The 22,188-nt window shown below is 38.1% G+C and overlaps 1 protein-coding gene across 1 annotated transcript in view; it reads right to left on the bottom strand.

Annotated features, from left to right (window-relative positions):
- rxfp1 (relaxin family peptide receptor 1) overlaps window positions 1-21,620 on the bottom strand; it is a 99,967-nt gene extending 78,347 nt beyond the window's left edge. Inside the window, exons 1-2 of the mRNA XM_062999944.1 lie at window positions 21,554-21,620; window positions 3,303-3,452 (exon numbers count right to left, since the gene is read on the bottom strand). Coding sequence (XP_062856014.1) covers window positions 3,303-3,452; window positions 21,554-21,596 — 193 coding nt within the window. The 5' untranslated portion in view covers window positions 21,597-21,620. The remainder of the gene's footprint in view (window positions 1-3,302; window positions 3,453-21,553) is intronic.
- Window positions 21,621-22,188: the final 568 nt, after the last annotated feature.

Here is a 22,188-nt window from a genome sequence, read left to right as displayed (position 1 = left end):
AAAAATCCAAAAAAAAAACATTAAATAAAAGTTATAAATTAATTTGTATTTAATTAAGGGAAATAAGTATTTGATCCCCTACCAACCAGCAAGAATTCTGACCCCCACAGACCGGTTATGTGCACAAAAGGCACACAAATTAGTCCTGTCCCTGTATAAAAGACTCCTGTCACAGAATCAGTTTCTTCCATTCAAATCTCTCGACCACCATGGGCAAGACCAAAGAGCTATCAAAGGATATAAGATTGTAGACCTGCACAAGGCTGGAATGGGCTACAAGACCATCAGCAAGAAGCTTGGTGAGAAAGAGACCACTGTTGGTGCGATAATTCGAAAATGGAAGAAATACAAGATCACAGTCAATCGCCCTCACTCTGGAGCTCCATGCAAGATCTCACCTGGTGGGGTAAGAATGATTCTGAGAAAGGTGAGGTCAGCCCAGAATTACACGGGAGGAGCTTGTCAATGATCTCAAGGGAGCTGGGAGCACAGTCACCAAGAAAACCATTAGTAACACACTTCGCCGTAATGTATTGAGTTCCTGCAGTGCCTGCAAAGTCCCTTTGCTCAAGAAGGCTCATGTACAGGCTCGTCTGAAGTTTGCCAATGAACACCTGAATGATTCCGAGAAAGCTTGGGAGAATGTGATATGGTCAGATGAGACCAAAATTGAGCTCTTTGGCATCAACTCCACTCGCCGTGTTTGGAGGCAGAGAAATGCCCAGTGGGGATTGTGTTCTTGGGGTCATATCCAGCATTTCTCTGCTCCCAGCTTCCTTGAGATCATTGACAAGCTCCTCCCGTGTAATTCTGGGCTGACCTCACCTTTCTCAGAATCATTCTTACCCCACCAGGTGAGATCTTGCATGGAGCTCCAGAGTGAGGGCGATTGACTGTGATCTTGTATTTCTTCCATTTTCGAATTATCGCGCCAACAGTGGTCTCTTTCTCACCAAGCTTCTTGCTGATGGTCTTGTAGCCCATTCCAGCCTTGTGCAGGTCTACAATCTTGTCCCTGACGTCCTTTGATAGCTCTTTGGTCTTGCCCATGGTGGTCGAGAGATTTGAACGGAAGAAACTGATTCTGTGACAGGAGTCTTTTATACAGGGACAGGACTAATTTGTGTGCCTTTTGTGCACATAACCGGTCTGTGGGGGTCAGAATTCTTGCTGGTTGGTAGGGGATCAAATACTTATTTCCCCTAATTAAATACAAATTAATTTATAACTTTTATTTAATGTTTTTTTTATTTTTGGATTTTTTGTTGATATTCTGTCTCTCTCTGTTAAAATTAACCTTACATAAAAATTATAGACTGTTCAAGTCTTTGTAAGGGGGTAAAAATCAGCAGGGGATCAAATACTTATTTCCCCCACTGTATATATATATACTGTATATATATATATATATATATATACAGTGTATCACAAAAGTGAGTACACCCCTCACATTTCTGCAGATATTTAAGTATATCTTTTCATGGGACAACACTGACAAAATGACACTTTGACACAATGAAAAGTAGTCTGTGTGCAGCTTATATAACAGTGTAAATTTATTCTTCCCTCAAAATAACTCAATATACAGCCATTAATGTCTAAACCACCGGCAACAAAAGTGAGTACACCCCTAAGAGACTACACCCCTAAATGTCCAAATTGAGCACTGCTTGTCATTTTCCCTCCAAAATGTCATGTGACTCGTTAGTGTTACTAGGTCTCAGGTGTGCATAGGGAGCAGGTGTGTTCAATTTAGTAGTACAGCTCTCACACTCTCTCATACTGGTCACTGAAAGTTCCAACATGGCACCTCATGGCAAAGAACTCTCTGAGGATCTTAAAAGACGAATTGTTGCGCTACATGAAGATGGCCAAGGCTACAAGAAGATTGCCAACACCCTGAAACTGAGCTGCAGCACAGTGGCCAAGATCATCCAGCGTTTTAAAAGAGCAGGGTCCACTCAGAACAGTGGTCGTCCAAAGAAGCTGAGTGCACGTGCTCAGCGTCACATCCAACTGCTGTCTTTGAAAGATAGGCGCAGGAGTGCTGTCAGCATTGCTGCAGAGATTGAAAAGGTGGGGGGTCAGCCTGTCAGTGCTCAGACCATACGCCGCACACTACATCAAATTGGTCTGCATGGCTGTCACCCCAGAAGGAAGCCTCTTCTGAAGTCTCTACACAAGAAAGCCCGCAAACAGTTTGCTGAAGACATGTCAACAAAGGATATGGATTACTGGAACCATGTCCTATGGTCTGATGAGACCAAGATTAATTTGTTTGGTTCAGATGGTCTCAAGCATGTGTGGCGGCAATCAGGTGAGGAGTACAAAGATAAGTGTGTCATGCCTACAGTCAAGCATGGTGGTGGGAATGCCATGGTCTGGGGCTGCATGAGTGCAGCAGGTGTTGGGGAGTTACATTTCATTGAGGGACACATGAACTCCAATATGTACTGTGAAATACTGAAGCAGAGCATGATCCCCTCCCTCCGGAAACTGGGTCGCAGGGCAGTGTTCCAGCATGATAATGACCCCAAACACACCTCTAAGATGACCACTGCTTTATTGAAGAGGCTGAGGGTAAAGGTGATGGACTGGCCAAGCATGTCTCCAGACCTAAACCCAATAGAACATCTTTGGGGCATCCTCAAGCGGAAGGTGGAGGAGCGCAAAGTCTCGAATATCCGCCAGCTCCGTGATGTCGTCATGGAGGAGTGGAAAAGCATTCCAGTGGCAACCTGTGAAGCTCTGGTAAACTCCATGCCCAGGAGAGTTAAGGCAGTTCTGGGAAATAATGGTGGCCACACAAAATATTGACACTTCAGGAACTTTCACTAAGGGGTGTACTCACTTTTGTTGCCGGTGGTTTAGACATTAATGGCTGTATATTGAGTTATTTTGAGGGAAGAATAAATTTACACTGTTATATAAGCTGCACACAGACTACTTTTCATTGTGTCAAAGTGTCATTTTGTCAGTGTTGTCCCATGAAAAGATATACTTAAATATCTGCAGAAATGTGAGGGGTGTACTCACTTTTGTGATACACTGTATATATATAGAGAGAGAGAGAGAGAGAGAGAGAGAGAGAGAGAGAGAGAGAGAGATAGATAGATAGATAGATAGATAGATAGATAGATAGATAGATAGATAGATAGATAGATAGATAGATAGATAGATAGATAGATAGAAGCAGACAAATCTATAAAACCTGTACACCTGTTTTACATATGAAGTACAAATGTAGTATGTAGAAATTAAACAAGAGGAGGCAAAATAAGAAGTTTGATCATAACACTGACCACAGTTGTCTTCATCAGCCTGGTTCCCACAGTCGTCCACTCCATTACAGTGAAGAAGCTGTGGCAGACAGGAGCTCAAATTCCCACAAGGGAAATAACCGAGAGGACAAGAAGAGTGCTCCTCTGAAACATTAAACACCGTCAGAGCCACTGTAGAGAGAAAATTGGAATTTTGTTTTTAGGTCAATGCCATCTGATGGATCAACAGGCATTACATAGAGTTTTGGTGTGCTTTTTATGCAGAGATTTCTCTTAGATATGCAGTTGTAGTCAACATTATTAACATCCTTAAGTGTTTAGTATAAAAAGCCAGTATATTCCAGCTTTGGTACCATCCACCAGCATATTTAAATACATTCAACAAAAAAAGTTGACATGTTGACCTGTCAACATATATGCAGTCATTTAAAAAAAAAGAAATAAAGAAAACAACAGTATAAGACGTGGACATGATTAAAGGTGCCTTCCCTAATACTTGGTTGCATAACCTTTGGCAACAAAGGTTTTTTTGGTAGCTCTAGCTTGGTTTCATCTTTCCATAGAAAGATCGGTTCAAAACTTGTGAACTCTCTTTATGTTATACCATCATATTTATGCATGGCCATGTGTTAGTGTGTGTTCCATAAAGGCATTGTTACATTAGAAGTAATAGCAAAATTGGGCATGCCAAAACGGCCTTATAAATACAGCCTAAAGCTTAGGTCAGATTGAAACAGACAGATTTAGAACCACAGAACACTTAATTAAAATATTTATTGACAAGAGGAATTGAATTCCTTGAACTTGAAAGACCTGAAGAAAAACGCAAAAGTACACCACCTTTTATAGGGTTCACTCATCAATTTCCCCCCCCCCACACCACATCCTGGAAGGTTCTTGTCTATTCCATGGTTAGCAAACTTCTTGATAGAACTTGTGGATAACATAACCCACCACCCCCCCACCCCAAGAAAAAGGGCAATGTTGAGGACCGTAGATGCAGTGGTCATCCAAAAAAACTTAGTGCAGCAGATCATGCTTACTTCCCTTCGAAACTGAAAGATGTCCCGCAGTGCCATCAGCTCATACCATGGCAAAAACCAGTATAACCCAGGTACACCCATCTCCCGTATGGAGAAGTCAAAAGTGATCCTCATGGTAGAATTGTGGGCAAAAAGCCATACCTTCATCATGGAAATAAGCTAAGTGACTCAATGCATGAAAACATAGAAACTGGGGTGCAGAAATATGGAAGCAGGTGCTCTGGAGTGATGAGATTTGAAATATTCGGCTGTAATAGAAGGCAGTTTGTTCTCCGAAGGGCTGGAGAGCGGTACAGTAATTAATCTCTACAGGCAACAGTAAAGCATGCCGAAAATTCTTGCAAATATGGGGCTTTAGCAGATGAAGTAGGAAATTTGGTCAGGATTAATGGTGTCCACAATGCTGAGAAATATAGGCAGATACTTATCCATCATGCAATACCCTTAGGGAGGCATCTGATCATTGGCTCTAAATTCATTCTGCAGCAGTATAATGATCCCAAACATACAGCCAATGTCATTAAGAACTATCTTCTTCTGTGTGAACACCTAGAAGAATTGATGCTTTTTTTAATTGACAAAATAAACTATAAACACTTCATTCACTGCATTTTTACTCTGCAGACTAACAGTGATAAAAAAAATGCTGTGCTGAAAATGCAGTTGTCAAATGCAGATGAAAAGTGTTTTTAAAACTAAACTAAATAATAAACTACATAACCACAAAACCCTTATACTAAAAGCATCCAATTGCCATATTTGCAAAATTCAAGAGATAAGGCTGGATTTATATTCATAGAAAAACACATTGAGCTTTTTGTGAGCTGTGTTTATTTATTTCACTGGGAAACTTCCCAAACTCAGACCACATGCTGCACAAATCGCAAAAATGTTAGTGTACTAATTTTACACAAGCTTTTTTTGTGAGCAGTGTTTATTTATTTTACTGGGAAACTTCCCAAACTCAAACCACATGCTGCACAAATCGTAATAATGGTAGTGTACTAATATCATGAATATAGTACAGAATGATGAGAATTGGAACACAGTCATAAGTTATTGTATCAGGTGGCGCAGCGGTAAAACATCGTTTCGAATTTCGGCTTTGCCATCCATCTGGGCTGGGTGGCTACATGAACAACGATTGGCTGTTGTTTACACAGGGCGGGAGCCGGACCAGGGTTCCTCATAACTGATGCAGCTACGACCTTTGCTGGCTGATTGATGGCACCTGTGCAGTGTGGACAGGGTGTGGCTCTCCGTACACAAAGCTGATCCATATATGAACTCGCCTCGTGCAGGTAAAAAGATGCAGTCGGTAGTGCATACGCTCGGCGGGGGCGTGTGTCAGTTTCGGTGCTCCTCAGTCAGCATGAAGGGTTGTATCGGTACAGATGAAGTGTAACGTAATCAGGGTAATTGTATATGACTAGATTAGGGAGAAAATTGGGGGGAAAATAAATAAATAAATGATTGTATGCAACCAGCTTTTCTGTATACTAGACATTACAAATAAATACAAAATATTGTTTTTCTAATACTAAAAGCATCCAACTGCCATATTTGCAAAAATCAAGGGATAAGGCTACATTTATATTTTTTTATGTTTTTGGTATTAATAGAAAAACACATTGAGCTTTTTTTTGTGAGCTGTGTTTATTTATTTAACTGGGAAACTTCCCAAACTCAAACCACATGCTGCACAAATCGTAATAATGGTAGTGTACTAATATCATGAATATAGTACACAAGGCAGATGTAGCCTAGTGGTTAAGGTACTGGTCCAGTAATCGTAAGGTTGCAGGTTCAAGCCACACCACTGACAGGTTGTCACTGTTGGGCACTTGAGCAAGGCCTTTAACCCTCAATTGCTTTGATTGTATACTGTCACAACTGTAAGTCACTTTGGATAAAAGCTAAATGCAGAAAATGTAAATGTAGTACAGAATGATGAGAATTGGGACATAGTCATAAATTATTGTATGCTACCAGCTTTGCTGTATACTAGATATAAAAAAAAAAAATTTTTAAAAATTTTTAATCTGTAAAAATAATTATTTAATAAATTGTTGTCAACCTGCTATGTTCTTTTACTCTCAGTCTAAGAAGGTGTATTTCTTATTACATGCTAATCGGCTTCTCCTCATATCCTGCACTGAGGAGATTTGTATTTGAATTGCTGATGCATAATTATGTCAAGATGTATTCCATCAGTGGTTCAAACCTTGTGAACTCTTTTTATGTTATACCATCATATTTATGCATGGCCATGTGTCAGTGTGTGTGTTCCATAATGGCATTGTTACATTAGAAGTATTGGCAAAATTGTGCATGCCAAAACGTCCTTATAAATACAGCCTAAAGGTTAGGTCAGACTTTGACAGACAGATTTAGAACCACAGCACACTTAATTTAATGACACGCATTCAGGCTTAAGTTTTTTTATTTTTATTTTTTGAAGTGTAGTTCAGAGAGCTTTACTCTTCATCCAACACAGCCCAGTGTTGATCATCCCTACCTGCCATACTCAGTTTGCTCACGTAGTGACTCATGCATTTTAATGGATACTACATGTGAAGTATTGCATGATTCTACAGCTTTCACATAAGCACTTTCTCACCATTGAATATTTATACAATTAGATGGGTTGTCAAAACGGTGTTTCTTTAGTCTCAGCACAGTACACATATACAGCGGGGAAAATAAGCATTAAACACATCAACATTTTTCTCAGTAAATATATTTCTGATGGGACTATTGACATGAAATTTTCACCAGATGTTGGTAAAAACCCAAGTAATCCACACATAAAGCAGTCAAAACAAATGAGTCCAAAAATTAAGTTATGTGTAATGAAGTGAAATGTAGAGAAAGTATTAGATATTTTTGTCTTTTTCGTCAACAAAAAAGTGTCACATAATGACATTTATATACACTGATCAGCCATAATATTAAAACCACCTCAACTTCACTTACCATATAGAAGCACTTTGTAGTTCTACAATTACTAACTGTAGTCCATCTGTTTCTCTGCATGCTTTGTTAGCCCCACTTTCATGCTGTTCTTCAATGGTCAGGACCCCTACAGGACAACCACAGAGTAGGTATTATTTGGGTGGTGGATCATTCTCAGCACTGCAGTGACACTGACATGGTGGTGGTGTGTTAGTGTGTGTTGTGCTGGTATGAGTGGATCAGACACAGCAGCGCTGCTGGAGTTTTTAAACACCTCACAGTCACTACTGGACTGAAAATAGTCCACCAAACAAAAATATATCCAGCCAACAGCGCCCCATGGGCAGCATCATGTAACCACTGATGAAGGTCTAGAAGATGACCAACTCAAACAGCAGCAATAGATGAGCGATCGTCTCTGACTTTACATGTACAAGGTGGACCAAGTAGGTAGGAGTGTCTAATAGAGTGGACAGTGAGTGGACACGGTATTTAAAACCTCCAGCAGCGCTGCTGTGTCTGATCCACTCATACCAGCACAACACACACTAACACACCACCATCATGTCAGTGTCACTGCAGTGCTGAGAATGATCCACCACCTAAATAATACCTGCTCTGTAGTGGTCCTGTGGGGGTCCTGACCATTTAAAAACAGCATGAAATGGGGCTAACAAAGCATGCAGAGAAACAGATGGTCAGTAATTGCATTGTAGAACTACAAAGTGCTTCTATATGGTAAGTGCAGCTGATAAAATGGACAGTGAGTGTAGAAACATAGAGGCGGTTTTAATGTTATGGTTGATCGGTGTATATGTAAATCTAAAGATATGTTCAAAATTCAGAGTGTCAGAGTTTTTAGACACCACAAAGTAATAACATTAGCACCTGGTTACAAATTAATTGCTGACAACTTGTTTTGCCCACTCTAAAATGTAAAAAAAAAAAAAAAAAATAGAAAATATTGATTTTTAAAATTAATGTAAGTTTTAGACCTTAAATATTGATGTATTTGGCGATGTAAATAAAATAATAGAATAGAGTTTAAAGTGCTGCTACTAGTCTGTAAATCACTGAGTGGTTTTGGCCCAGAATATACACTATATTGCCAAAAGTATTCGCTCATCTGCCTTTAAACCCATATGAACTTTAGTGACATCCCATTCTTAATCCATAGGGTTTAATATGATGTCGGCCCACCCTTTGCAGCTACAACAGCTTCAACTCTTCTGGGAAGGCTTTCCACAAGGTTTAGGAGTGTGTTTATGGGAATTTTTGACATTCTTCCAGAAGCGCATTTGTGAGGTCAGACACTGATGTTGGATGAGAAGGCGTGGCTCACAGTCTCCGCTCTAATTCATCCCAAAGGTGTTCTATCGGGTTGAGGTCAGGACTCTGTGCAGGCCAGTCAAGTTCTTCCACACCAAACTCGCTAATCCATGTCTTTATGGACCTTTCTTTGTGCACTGGTGCGCAGTCATGTTGGAACAGGAAGGGGCCATCCCCAAACTGTTCCCACAAAGTTGGAAGCATGAAATTGTCCAAAATCTCTTGGTATGCTGAAGCATTAAGAGTTCCTTTCACTGGAACTAAGGGGCCAAGCCCAACTCCTGAAAAACAACCCCACACCATAGTACCAAGCACCGTTCTCCTGGCAACCACCAAACCCAGACTCGTCCATCGGATTGCCAGACGGAGAAGCGTGATTCGTCACTCCAGAGAACACGTCTCCACTGCTCTAGAGTCCAGTGGTGGCGTGCTTTACACCACTGCATCCGACGCTTTGCATTGCGCTTGGTGATGTAAGGCTCGGATGCAGCTGCTCGGCCATGGAAACCCATTCCATGAAGCTCTCTACGCACTGTTCTTGAGCTAATCTGAAGGCCACATGAAGTTTGGAGGTCTGTAGCAATTGACTCAGCAGAAAGTTGGCGACCTCTGCGCACTATGTGCCTCAGCATCCGCTGACCCCGCTCTGTCATTTTACGTGGCCTACCACTTCATGGCTGAGTTGCTGTCGTTCCCAATTGCTTCCACTTTGTTATAATAGCACTGACAGTTGACTGTGGAATATTTACTAGCAAGGAAATTTCACAACTGGACTTTGCACAGGTGGAATCCTATCACGGTACAACGCTGGAATTCACTGAGCTCCTGAGAGCAACCCATTCTTTCACTAATGTTTGTAGAAGTAGTCTTCATGCCTAGGTGCTTGGTTTTATACACCTGTGGCCACGGAAGTGATTGGAACACCTGAATTCAATGATTTGGATGGGTGAGTGAATACTTTTGGCAATATAGTGTATCTCAGATATGTTTAGAGAGTATAAACCCAGTAGATCTTTTAGATCCATGAACTGAGGTCAGCTAGTCGAGCCCAGAGTCCAAACTAAACATGGTGAAGAAGGATTTGACTGTTACGCTGCATATAACTGGACCAGACTGCCAAAAAAAAATAGATGTGCCTCAAAGGTAGAAATGCTTAAATCCAGGTTTAAAACATTCCTCTTTTCTTGTGCCTATGATTTGTTCTAAATGTTGCACTCTATTATTACTGCACTTTAGCCTTGATAAGCTATTTTTATCTTAATTAAAAATCCTTTTATTCTTTATGTAAAGCATTTTATCTTTCTGGTTTTAATTTCATGTTCTTGCAAAAAGCCTTTCTGAAGTTCTAGATCTCAGGAATGTTTTAATGCTTTTCATTTTTCCTTATGTAAAGCACTCTGAATTGCCACTGTGTATGAAAGGTGCTATACAAAAACTCGCCTTGCTTATATGTGCTTTAAAGGTAGACACAGAATGTATGTGTGTTTATACTGATCAGTAAAACCATTGAAAAAGTTTTTTTTCTACTTTTGTCTGTTAAATAAAGATTCAAGAGAGTGAACAAATTACAGATTCTTCTTTTCATTGCATTTTACAAAACGTCCCAACTTTTCTGGAAATAGGATTTGTACATTAAAGCCATTATCATGATAAGGTAATTGCTTGTGCTCAGTGTCTCTATAATTATGTGACATGAAAGAGATTATTTGCAGCATTTCTATTCAAATTCAATTAAATTCATATTCAATGCAACTATGATTAGAAAATTGCACATGATTTGCGTGGCCAAAGCTGATTGGGCTTAACACGGGCTTATCACCAAGACAATAAATTGGTTAGTCTCTGTGTATGGTGTGGCAATTGTTTCACTGTCAAAAAGAGAAAAAGCATATTAGTGCGCAGTTGTTAATGCATATAGTTTATTATTTAACACAATAGCTTACAAAGTTGTCACGTTAAATTATTGTGGTAACTAAGGCTACAACTGATGATTACACCAACCAAGCATAACATTATGACCACGGGTGAAGTGAATAACATTTACATTTTACATTTTCGGCATTTAGCAGACGCTCTAATCCAGAGCGACTTACAGAAGTGCTTCCATAGTAAACATTTCATTACTCTAGTTTAAGCAGACAACAGTTCAAGAACACAAATCTGCTAAAACCCAGATTTTTTTTGCAGGAAATGAATAAGAGTGTTAGTAAGTAAGTACATGTCAGCTTAAGTGCTTAGTAAAGAGGTGGGTTTTTAATGGCCTTTTGAAGACAGCATAACACTGTATATCTCTATATTACGGCACCTGTTAGTGGGTGGGATATATTAGGCAGCAAGTGAACATTTTATCCTCAAAGTTGATGTGTTAGAAGCAGGAAAAATGAGCATTTGAGCGAGTTTGATAAGGGGCAAAATGTGATGGCTAGACGACTGGGTCAGAGCATCTCCAAAACTGCAGCTCTTGTGGGTGTTCCCGGTCTGCAGTGGTCAGCAGCAATCAAAAGTGGTCCAAGGAAGGAACAGTGGTAAACCAGCAACAGGGTCATGGGTGGCCAAGGCTCATTGATGCACGTGGGCAGCAAAGGCTGGCACGTGTGGTCTGATCCAACAGACGAGCTACTGTAGCTCAAATTGCTGAAGAAGTTAATGCTGGTTCTGATAGTAAGGTTTCAGAATACACAGTGCATCACGGTTGCAGGGCTGTTTTGGCAGTAAAAGGGGGACCAACACAATATTAGGAACATTCTCCTAATGTTATGTCTGATTGGTGTATATTTTAAACATTTTATTGAAATCTATTGCATAACACACAAACATTTCTTGCATTTGGAAATATTAAACTTGTCACCTAAAAAGGTGTAAGGTATGAGGAATTGAATAAAAAAAATCAAGAATCTTAGTAACCAGAGATTCTTGTAGATTTTTCCTATTGATACGAGCAATTTAAAAAAAAGAATACGTTGACATAATTTTAAATTAATATTAAAACCATCTAATTATTGTAACAAATGTCTATGTGCACCATTTGTCAACCCCAGACTCGGTACTTACTAGAACATTCTTCTGCCCTGATAACTTCCAACAAGCCATTTCAGTAAGTGCTAACAAGCTTCTGATGCCTCTGTTGACAAAACTTCCAGCTCATTAAGGTTTGAAGGCTTTCATGCTGTAATGCTTTCTCTAAATCCCACCAAAGATATTATATGCGATTTAAATCTGGAGACTGAGGAGACCACTCCAGTATATTAAACAGTTCAAGAGTTCAACACAGAACACAGCAGGACAATATACACAGTGCAGATAAGAAAAAATAGTACAATTAATCGATAACCTCAAATAATACAAGACACATTCTAACCTAAAAAAGGGAAGTGACGGGACGAAAGACAAGTGTGATGTTGGCCAGTACATTGTACTGAGTAAATGTCAAGGTGATTACAGTGAAGAAAACTGTGCAAAATGCAAGAACTGGTTCCTCTAATTGACATGGAAGTTTGCTTGTGGTCACTGACTTGCTGGCAAGTTCGAATTCTCAATGGTTTAATTATATTGTAACCCAATATCAGTAATATTATGTAGGGTTTGAATAACTATGACATTGCAACGTTAATAAAACATCCTACCACCTAAAGTACTACATAATCTATTCTGCATTTATTTGCTGTATCTTTCAGTGAATAAACACTTAATTTAAAGCAAGAACTACCTCTACAGAAAGATTTACAGCTATGAATCAATTTTTGTCAAATGACATGAATAATGTGTTAAACACGACCTAGGGATCCAGAGATGCATTTAAGTTGCACCCATGGGGAAAACAAATCAGCTTCACAAAAGTTGAGAGAGATCATTTCATAAGTAATATTCAAAAGAGTCTACCTGACATGGCCTATCTCCAGACCTAAACCCCTTTGAAAACCTCTGAAATGTGAAAGGTGTGATTGGAAATTGGGGTTATTTAACTTAGTATTGTGTTTTTGGACAGAAACGGAACCTGTTTTGTTTGCATCTTTTTGTTATTTTGACTAGTTGTCTTCTGCAAATGCTCTAAATCACAATATTTTTATTTGGAATTTGGGAAAAAAAAGTATAGAATTTTGGTAATTTCTAGAATAAAACACAAATGTTAATTTTACTCAAAACATGTACATATAAATGGTAAAATAAGGGCCGCTCAGGTGGCGAAGCGGTAAAATACGCTAGCACAGCAGAGCTGGGATTTCGAATACATCGTATCAAATCTAAGCTCTGCCATCCGGCTCCCTAGTTGTTCATCCAGGGAGGGAGCCGGATAGGGACCTCATAACTGGTGCAATTATGACCTCTGCTGGCTGATTGATGGCGTCTGCACAGAGTAGAGGAATAATGCAATCAGGGTGTGGCTCTCTGTGCACAAGGCTGATTCGCATATGAACTCACTTCATGCAGGTGAAAAGATGCAGTCGGCTACTGCACACGTATCGGAGGGTGCGTGTGTCAGTTCGCTGTCCACAATCGGGGCACCAGTAGAGAGGAAGCATAACGCAATTGGGTAAAAATTGGATGCGCTTAAGATCAGGAGAAAAAGGGAGAAAATGCATAAAAACATTAATAAATAAATAAAATAAAAGGTCAAATAAAATAATCTATATATTTTATTTAGATTATATATAATTTACTTAAAATTTTGCAGTGGACTCCTAATTTTATTATAATTATTAGGGAAGTCCCGATCCGATCTCAAAGATCGGGATCGAGGCCGATCAAGGCATTTTTTAATTGATCGGAATCGGCTTTACTAAACCCGATCTTAATCCAAGTAAAACAAGTCCAACAGTGAAGTGTAACGTCTGCAGTGTGAGCGTTTCACGAGGCGGTGGGAGCAGAGCTGCGTTCATGTGTGAGAGCGTGTGTGAGTTAAGGATCACACCGGTTTACAAAACAACGTAGTGATGCACTTGTTTAATAAAGAAATAAATGCACAGTATATTCACATATTGTCGGGAGCAGAACACTTTATTAACTTCTTCTGTTACGGTACCGAATAGCCGACAGTTGAGTCAAGCACGCTATTTCATGTTCTATGGAAGGCCTAAAGGGTCAAAACACACTCACTTCGTGTACAAACGTCCATCAAACCATTGTCACAATAGAAGCACTTTAAAAACTGGCTTTCATTCATAACAAAAGAGCCTTTCCATTTTATTTTGGTATTCAGGTTTTACTGTAATGCTTTTAAGTAACTTTTTTTCTTATATTCAAGTTAAGCTGCTACACAGATTTCTGTTCATTTTTAGTGTATCACTGCATTAAAAAATTGTTTTCTTTGAATGTAAAGTTTAAAGTTAAACAAATTATCTCACTCATTTTGATTGATTTTGTAAAAATACAAAAACATTAAGCAATAGCTTGGATGCAGCATTTTTCCCTACAGCACTGCAGAGCTATTTAGTTGTTAAACATGTACAGTGGATTAATGTGAATAACTGTAATGTACTTGAAGTGTGCACTGTGTGAACAGTATTATCTAGTTCTTATCTAGACAATATCTAGAAAATACAAGTATCGGTTTGAGAATCGGTATCGGATCGGGATCAAAATTAATAATCGGGATCGGTATCGGGAAAAAAAAAACGTAATCGGGACATCCCTACTAATTATTATTACCAAATAGCAAAATCATTGTTTTTATTTAAGCTTAATTAAGCTTTAGGGTTAATTACTGATAAATATTGCACAGAAACTACAATCTGAGGTAAGTGTTCATTACTTATTTGCAATGTTCTTCAAAAGCATGTATTTAATATATAACCACAACCAATTTGTGTTTCTCTGGTAATTTATGTATTGTTACTTACACTCTTATATTTTCTTGCTGCTAATTAGATTGCGGGCGGCATGGTGGCTCGATGGGTAGCACTGTCTCCTCACAGCAAGAAGGTCCTAGTTTCAAACCCCAGGTGGGGTGGTCCGGCTCCTTTCTGTGTGGAGTTTGCATGTTCTCCCTGTGTCTGCGTGGGTTTCCTCTGGAAGCTCCGGTTTCCTCCCACAGTCCAAAAACATGCAGGTTAATTGGAGACACTGAATTGCCCTATAGATGAATGGGTGTGTGTATGTCCAGGGTGTTACTGTGTGTCTTGCAAACCCCCCCCCAACTGGATAAGCGGTTATGACAGTAAGTGAGTGAGTGAGTAATTACATTGCTGATCTAAATCATTGTAGAAGCATGATTAATACACCTCAATACAAATGTCTTTTGGATAAAATTGTATATTAATGGTAATTTAAACAATCAATGAACTGACAAACAGACAAATCATTTCAAAAATGTTGTACATAAATAGGATGAATAAATGATGGTGTTAACGTAAATAAATGAATCCCTTCAAAAGTGTTGTTAAATAAATCTGGTTCAGTAATGACTCAGATACAGTCATAACGTCACTCTTCCTCTGAGACACAATGGAAGTAAAAATATAGGATCTAGTGATTTATAAGACAAGGGATCATGCACGCATTTAAAAGAACTACTTTTAGGTGCTTTTAAGCCTGAATTACAGATTCAAAGCATAATAGAGTAATGGTTACAAAAGGTCATATTACTTCTAATAATATGCTGGTTAACTCTGTGCGTCACACCAGTTAGGAGTTATTAAATCCAAAGAAATCATGTGTGCAAAGGAAGGTAAATTGCATTTGTTGGCCATTAAAGATTACTCTACACACTATTTTCATGATTAACTGGTCAATATGTAATTGTTTATTATGGAATAAAGGTGAAAATACCTGAGGAAACTAATTAAACTAAATTGTTTAATCAATACAGAACTGTACTGACTTTTTTACATTCCTCCTACTCTCATACTACAAACATGCACCAAAGCGCCCTTAATTTGGCTACTTCACCCATTATTGCTGACAAATGAAAACATAAAAGACACTCTTTCACATAAACAAAGATGTGCATTTAATGAGGAAAATGTGGGTGTGATTACAGCTTATCAGTGGTAGAAAATATGGGGGGTTGAATACTTTGCTTAGATAGGTGATTGTGAGTGAAAGCATGTATTTGGTGAGAGTGTGAATACTTTTGCTTAGACAGGTTGCGTGTAATGTCAGTGTATTTGTGATAAATTGAAGAGAAAGGGAGGAAGAAGTGCAAGTCACTATGGCTTTGGACTAAAGCTTGGTGACCTGCAATAAAGGACTACATGCAGTTTAATGGCTGATAAATGAAACTCTAGGGCTTGGGAATGGATGAAAATTAGTGAGAGTAAAAGACAGAAACAAGTGAGGAAAAAATAAGAAATGGAGTGTGGGTCAGTATTGCTGTAAATTACAGACTGATAACCTGCACTAAAGGTGTAGATAAAGTTTGGTGGTTAGGGTTAGGGTTAGAATTAATAGAAGTCAGTGAGGAAGAAAAGATGAGGGACAAAAAGAAAACAAGTGTAAGTAAGTAAGTGAGAGTCAGAGGGACTTTAAATTTGTGGTGGTGGGTCTGCCTTTTGAAGCACATTTAAAACAGTGTCTATAGGTCAAGCAGAAGTACAGCAGATTGAAAGGCCATTTAAATGAAAGGGAGTGAGAATAAAAACGTCCATGGCGGTGTGAGTATCCAAAAGCTGTTTACAAATTACAGTGTCATCAATGGGACGGATGTTTTAAAGTTTGAAGGGTAAAGAGATTCATATCTTAAAGAAACTTTAAGTGTGATTGCAGTTTAGCAGTGGTAGAGTTTGTAGGGGGTTAAATCATTTTGGTGAGATATGTGATCATGTGTGTGCAACTATGTATTTGGTGGGGTGCAAATACTTTTGCTCAGATAGGTGATTGTGTGTGTGTGCTCAAGCATGATCGGCAAATACTAATGTGTTGCTAGGTGGTTGATGTGCCTTACAAAATAATGAAGTTGAATGTGACTAAAAAGGAAGATAAAGACAGGCACGTTGAGAGTGAACAAGCGCGCATATCCAAATGCTGCACACAAGCCATGGTGTCATTAACAGGATGGGCGATTTAGAGTCAGAATGGCGTAGAGGTCTCAAAAATTTTTATTTCAGCCACTTAGATTTTTGCTGTGCTACATTCATAAAAACACTATTAAAATGTAACTAGTAGAGTTATCACAAACACTTTTATTGTTCTGTTTATACGTACTCACTATACTGAATTCACATCTTAGAAATCAGTTTAAAATATTGTTCCTCATCTACTAGGTCTTACATGTCCATAATCCAGGTTATTGAGGTGAGTGTATGAAAGGTCTGTGATTTAATTGGAATTTACTTTAGCACTTCTAAAGAATGTAATCTATTATTGAACGTGACTGTGTGTGTGCGTACATGCAGTTGGATTGTGAATACTTTTGCTCAGACGGGTGACTGTGTGTGTGCAAGTACGTAGTTGGTGGGGGTTGTGAATACTTTTGCTCAGACGGGTGACTGTGTGTGTGCAAGTACGTAGTTGGTGGGGGTTACAAATACTTTTGCTCAGGCAGGTGTATCTGCAAGCTATCAGTTAAGCAGTTACAGTAAATCAACGTGCCTTTAAAAAATAAATGGGATGTAAATGGGATAAAACAAACGTGGCAGGACATTTTTCATTAGATTTTCATGCTTTTTTATGCTCAATAATTTATCCTGGTCAGGGTCGTAATAGGTCCAACTTCTCCGGAATCATTAAGCACAATGCAGTAACACGCCCAGAACAGGACACCAATCCACCACAGCGCCTCGGCCACTCCAAATCCCCTTACACACAGACAATTATGTTTGCATAGATGCCCAACCAGCTAATAACATCGAAGGGGATTCAAACCCTGGATCTTAACTACGTACTTGCACACACACAGTCACCCGTCTGAGCGTATTCACAACCCAACTGCATGTACGCACACACACAGTCACGTTCAGTAATAGATTACATTCTTTAGAAGTGCTAAAGTAAATTCCAATTAAATCACAGACCTTTTATACACTCACCTCAATAACCTGGATTATGGACATGTAAGACCTAGTAGATGAGGAACAATATTTTAAACTGATTAACTTAATTATTTATCATTGCACCGTTCTGATTACACACTGGACTGTGTTATTATTTATCATTGCACATTTATGATTGCACAAGTTGCACCTGCACTTTACCATCACCCCGGACTGCACACTGGACTGTCGTAATTATTTATCATTGCACCTGCACTTTACACAACTGTCATACATATATACTGTATGTATAGTCATAGTTTTTTTTCACCATCCACCATAGTTATAGTTACAGCTGTATAGTTACTATTTACTCATCCTTTATTACTAGTACTGTTATTACTAATATATACCTAACTAATCTTTATTATTACTGTTATTATTATAATACATATTCATTTTTTATTAATATGCTTATTGTTATTATTGCTATTAGGTATATAGTACTATGTACATAGATATAATTTCATATATGTAAATAGCTATAGTATAACTTTATATTCATATTAATCCTAGGTATATGTTACTAATATTCTCAGTTTTTTTGCACAATGCTACTATTTGCACTTCTGGTAGATGCTAACTACACTTCGTTGCCTTGTACCTGTACTGAACAATGACAATAAAGTTGAATCTATCTATCTATCTATCTATCTATCTATCTATCTATCTATCTATCTATCTATCTATCTATCTATCTATCTATATATCTATCTATCTATCTATATATCTCTGTGGTACTGAGCTAGCACAGTTTATTGCTTCGCCACACAAGTGCCAAAATTAGGACATGCAAAATGTAATTCATGCTAATTAGACTGCTTAAATTAATATGGTTTAATGTGCACCTTAATGAACTGTAGCGTTAACTAGAATTTACATATCAAAACTCAGTCTACACTGACTGCTTCTCAGATGCATTGCGTGGACGCTACCGGCAAGAAGCACACAGGAGAAGTAGAATTATGCCATACCCAGTTAAAGCAGATACAGAGGATTGTACAGCTGTAAAAACAAACACTTCACTTAAAACCTCACCCGAGTCAGCGAGATGGTACACAAACAGCATTTCTGTGCTTTTTTGCTTTCCAAAGTAAAGATTATAAGGTCAAAAAAGTTAACAGTGTATAGAAGTTACAATTTCTGTGACTATCCCAAATCGTATTCTATTCCACACCTAGCACACTAGAGCTCCATTGTCTCTTTTTTCATTTTCACCTTCTGTCCCAATCAAGTTGCGTCTGTTTACTTCCTTCGTTGCTACACCACCTACCCATACAGAAATGCAATCACATGCCTCTCTAACATGCAAAGCGCAGTTGTCAGACGCTCCTGCCAGAGGCAAAGTCTCACAGAGAGCTGTATCACCTACAGAGAGTCATGCCCTGTCTGAGAATTATACATTTCTTGTGCAGGTAAAGCAGCTAACCAGCAAAGGCCACAACTGAAGTTGCAATGATAAACTCTGTTGACTTCCCTCCCCCAGGCACAGCCAGTTGTGCCTGCTGGATGCCCAGCTACGCCAACAGTACAGCTGAGAATTAAACTATAAAGCTTGTCAAAACTGTTTTGCACATTTGTCACACTAAATGATTTCAGATCATTAAACAAAGCATATTACATAAAAATAAAGTTATTTAAAACTCATTCAGTCTTTGGCAAAAGTCATTGCTTTAAATAAATGTATTTTTTTTCAGCCTATCCTTATGCTTAGCTGAATTACCACTCAGCCTCAGCTCAGAGACACAAAACCTTATAATCATTTTAAAAATGTTTTAATATAAAGGTAATTATATAATTGTGTAACTTTTCGCAGCGTGTCTACATCCTGATTATCTAAAGTAAAGCACACTCAGACCATCAAATGTTGTTTGCTTTTGCCAGAAATCATAAAAACCCTGAAGACAAAAAGTTCAAGGCCCTACCTAATTCACGACATTTTCCCGTGTAATATGCAATTTGCTGTGAAATTCAAAATGTAAGGTTTGTGTTTAGCGATTTAACATTTTTTATTCACGTAGCATTCAACTGCCTTATGTTTACCGGTTAATTTGCACTAACGTCCTTGCCTCTGCAGATGGCCTTATATTGGACAAATTGTACCTCATATTAAATAGAAAACTACTGACCATTTGGGTTGCGGTAATTCTACAGATGATGGAATCTGTTTCCACAAGAAGTTTTTATCAATCAACCAGATGGTTAATATGCATTAGTGACAGGCTTGAGTTTCTGAGCTATCCATCACAAAGGTGGTTTAACAAAAAATTTGTGCTAACAGCCTTCACCAATCCTGAACATGTCAGCATGAATTTATAAATGCTCCAACAAAGAAAAAGCACAAGGTCAACTTTACTAATGAAAAAGTGAATTCCTCCACCAGAGCAATTAGTAAGTAGATACTGAGACAGGCACATCCCAAAAATAGACTGCAAATTTGTAGAATGATGCACAATTAAGTATTGTAAAAATAAATACAAAAGATGCACCACAGGTTTCTCTGTTTTACTAAAAAGTTAAATAAAAAAAAGTTCTATATATATGCATGTTTGGTATTTATGCAAAAACAAAAGAGTAAAAAGTAAAAACAATACAAAATAAAGGATAATTATACATTCTTTAAGTTAACTCTCTGGAAATTTTGTATTGCCAAGTTTAACCGTTTCATGCATTAAAATTGTCTTGCAGTCCACTAAATTGAACATTGGCTATAAAAATAAAATTATAAAAGTTTTTTTTTTCTAAAATGGTGAAAATTTAGAAAAGAAAAAAAAACTGATACACACACCAGGAGGATCTCATATTTATGAATAAGTGTTTGTCAGCAAAAACTGACAAACATTTCATAATGCACAACTGCAAGGAATTCAGGGATCAAAAATCAATCATGCTTCTGTAACAAATATAACCGAGTGGACTCTGCAATACAGTACTTTGAAATCCCTTGTCAGTAAACAGTTAGTTAGTAAAAGTTAAGACTCTATTATGCACAGCAAAAGCATTTATTTTAAATAATATTTTAATTATATATCAAATCATTATTTTTTTTTAAATAATAGGACCACCTGCCTAAAAGTTGTCTAAACAGCTCTAACCTGCAGAGACTTGGATTTCACAAGACATCTGAATGAGTCTTGAGTTATGAGTGTAAGTAATAACAAGCAATGAGTTTATATGTCATTGATTTTCATTATCTGCTTGGGTAATGTGCTTGTATATACAACAAATAAATGAATGAATGAATAAATAAATACATAAATAATAACCATCAAACTGCTATGTATTTAAATTCCAGTAGAATATCATATAAGGAGTTTAGGTGAATACCAAAACTGGTGACCAACCTCATTCTCCTCTAAACTGTTACTTGACCACTAAGCAGTTCCCGTGTAAACAGCACCAGTTCGTATGGGCTACCTTTTAATTACCACCGGACGGGCTCGCCTCACAACAGGAAGGTCCTGGGTTCGATCCCCAGGTGCTTTCTGCGTGGGTTTCCTCCCACAGTCCAAAGACATGCAAGTCAGGTGAATTGGAGATACAAAATTGTCCATGACTGTGTGAACTGATGAATCTTGTGTAACGAATAACTACTGTTTCTGTCATGAATGAAAACAAAATGTGTAAAACATGACGTTAAAATCCTAATAAATAAATAAATTACCACCGGACAGATCTCTAGTGCCCTGGTAGTTTGTTTTTAAATGTCAGGCGTTTAGAAATTAAGTGAAATTTCTTTTTAAAACCTAAAAATAATGCTAAGTAAATAAAACAGCACAAATCACCGCGACTTCCATGTACCAGTTTTACTTAACAACGCGTAAATAACACGACAGTCTGTCCCAATTCAGTTAAAAATAAACCTGTAAAAATGTCAATTATTATAAAATGCTTATCTTTCGTATTCGTATATTATGCTAAATAAATTCTGATTAGTATGACAAATACATAATGATGAACATTCATCAACAGAACTCACCTGACACGCTGCTGAAAAGCAGGCTGAAGACAGAGATCCGCATGATGAAAGCTGAACACTCAGTGTGAAGTGAAGATGAAAAAGTCCATCCACATGAATATCGCCTCAACCCTTTCGCACATTCACGCCTTCATCTGGAAACTAAACAGCAGCTCTATATTTTGACCGGTAATGGTGACAGCTGTTGGGATGAGTAAACGAAGAAAAGGACCGGTCCGGTGCAGTTGTGGATGAGCTGGGTCTCCATTATCAGCATGGGAGAGGAGGCGTTACTTACAGCGCAAATAAAGAAATTAACACCAAGGTAAGAGAAGTTACAATTCAATAACATGTTTAAAGAAACATTTGAACTATGGCAACAGACCCATAAAGGTGGTCAGATCTTTGTCCAGTCAGTAATAAAACCCTTATGCCTTAATCCTGCTTTCTTTAAAGTGAACCAGGAGCACATGACTCCTGAAAATACATGAAAATGGCACTCAAGTTTTAACAGTTATAGTCAAAGCTTTCATTTATTGGGATACATTGGAACACTGATTGCTAGACAAGCCTTGTTGCCCAGCAAACAATGTATTTATTAGGATTTTAAGGTCATGTTTTACACACTTTGGTTACATTCATAACAGAAAAGTATT

The sequence above is a fragment of the Trichomycterus rosablanca genome, chromosome 8, assembly GCF_030014385.1.
Source record: "Trichomycterus rosablanca isolate fTriRos1 chromosome 8, fTriRos1.hap1, whole genome shotgun sequence".
In the NCBI taxonomy this organism is placed as follows: domain Eukaryota; kingdom Metazoa; phylum Chordata; class Actinopteri; order Siluriformes; family Trichomycteridae; genus Trichomycterus; species Trichomycterus rosablanca.
Note: the sequence above shows the minus strand (reverse complement) of the source record. Positions and strands in the feature narration are given on the sequence as shown.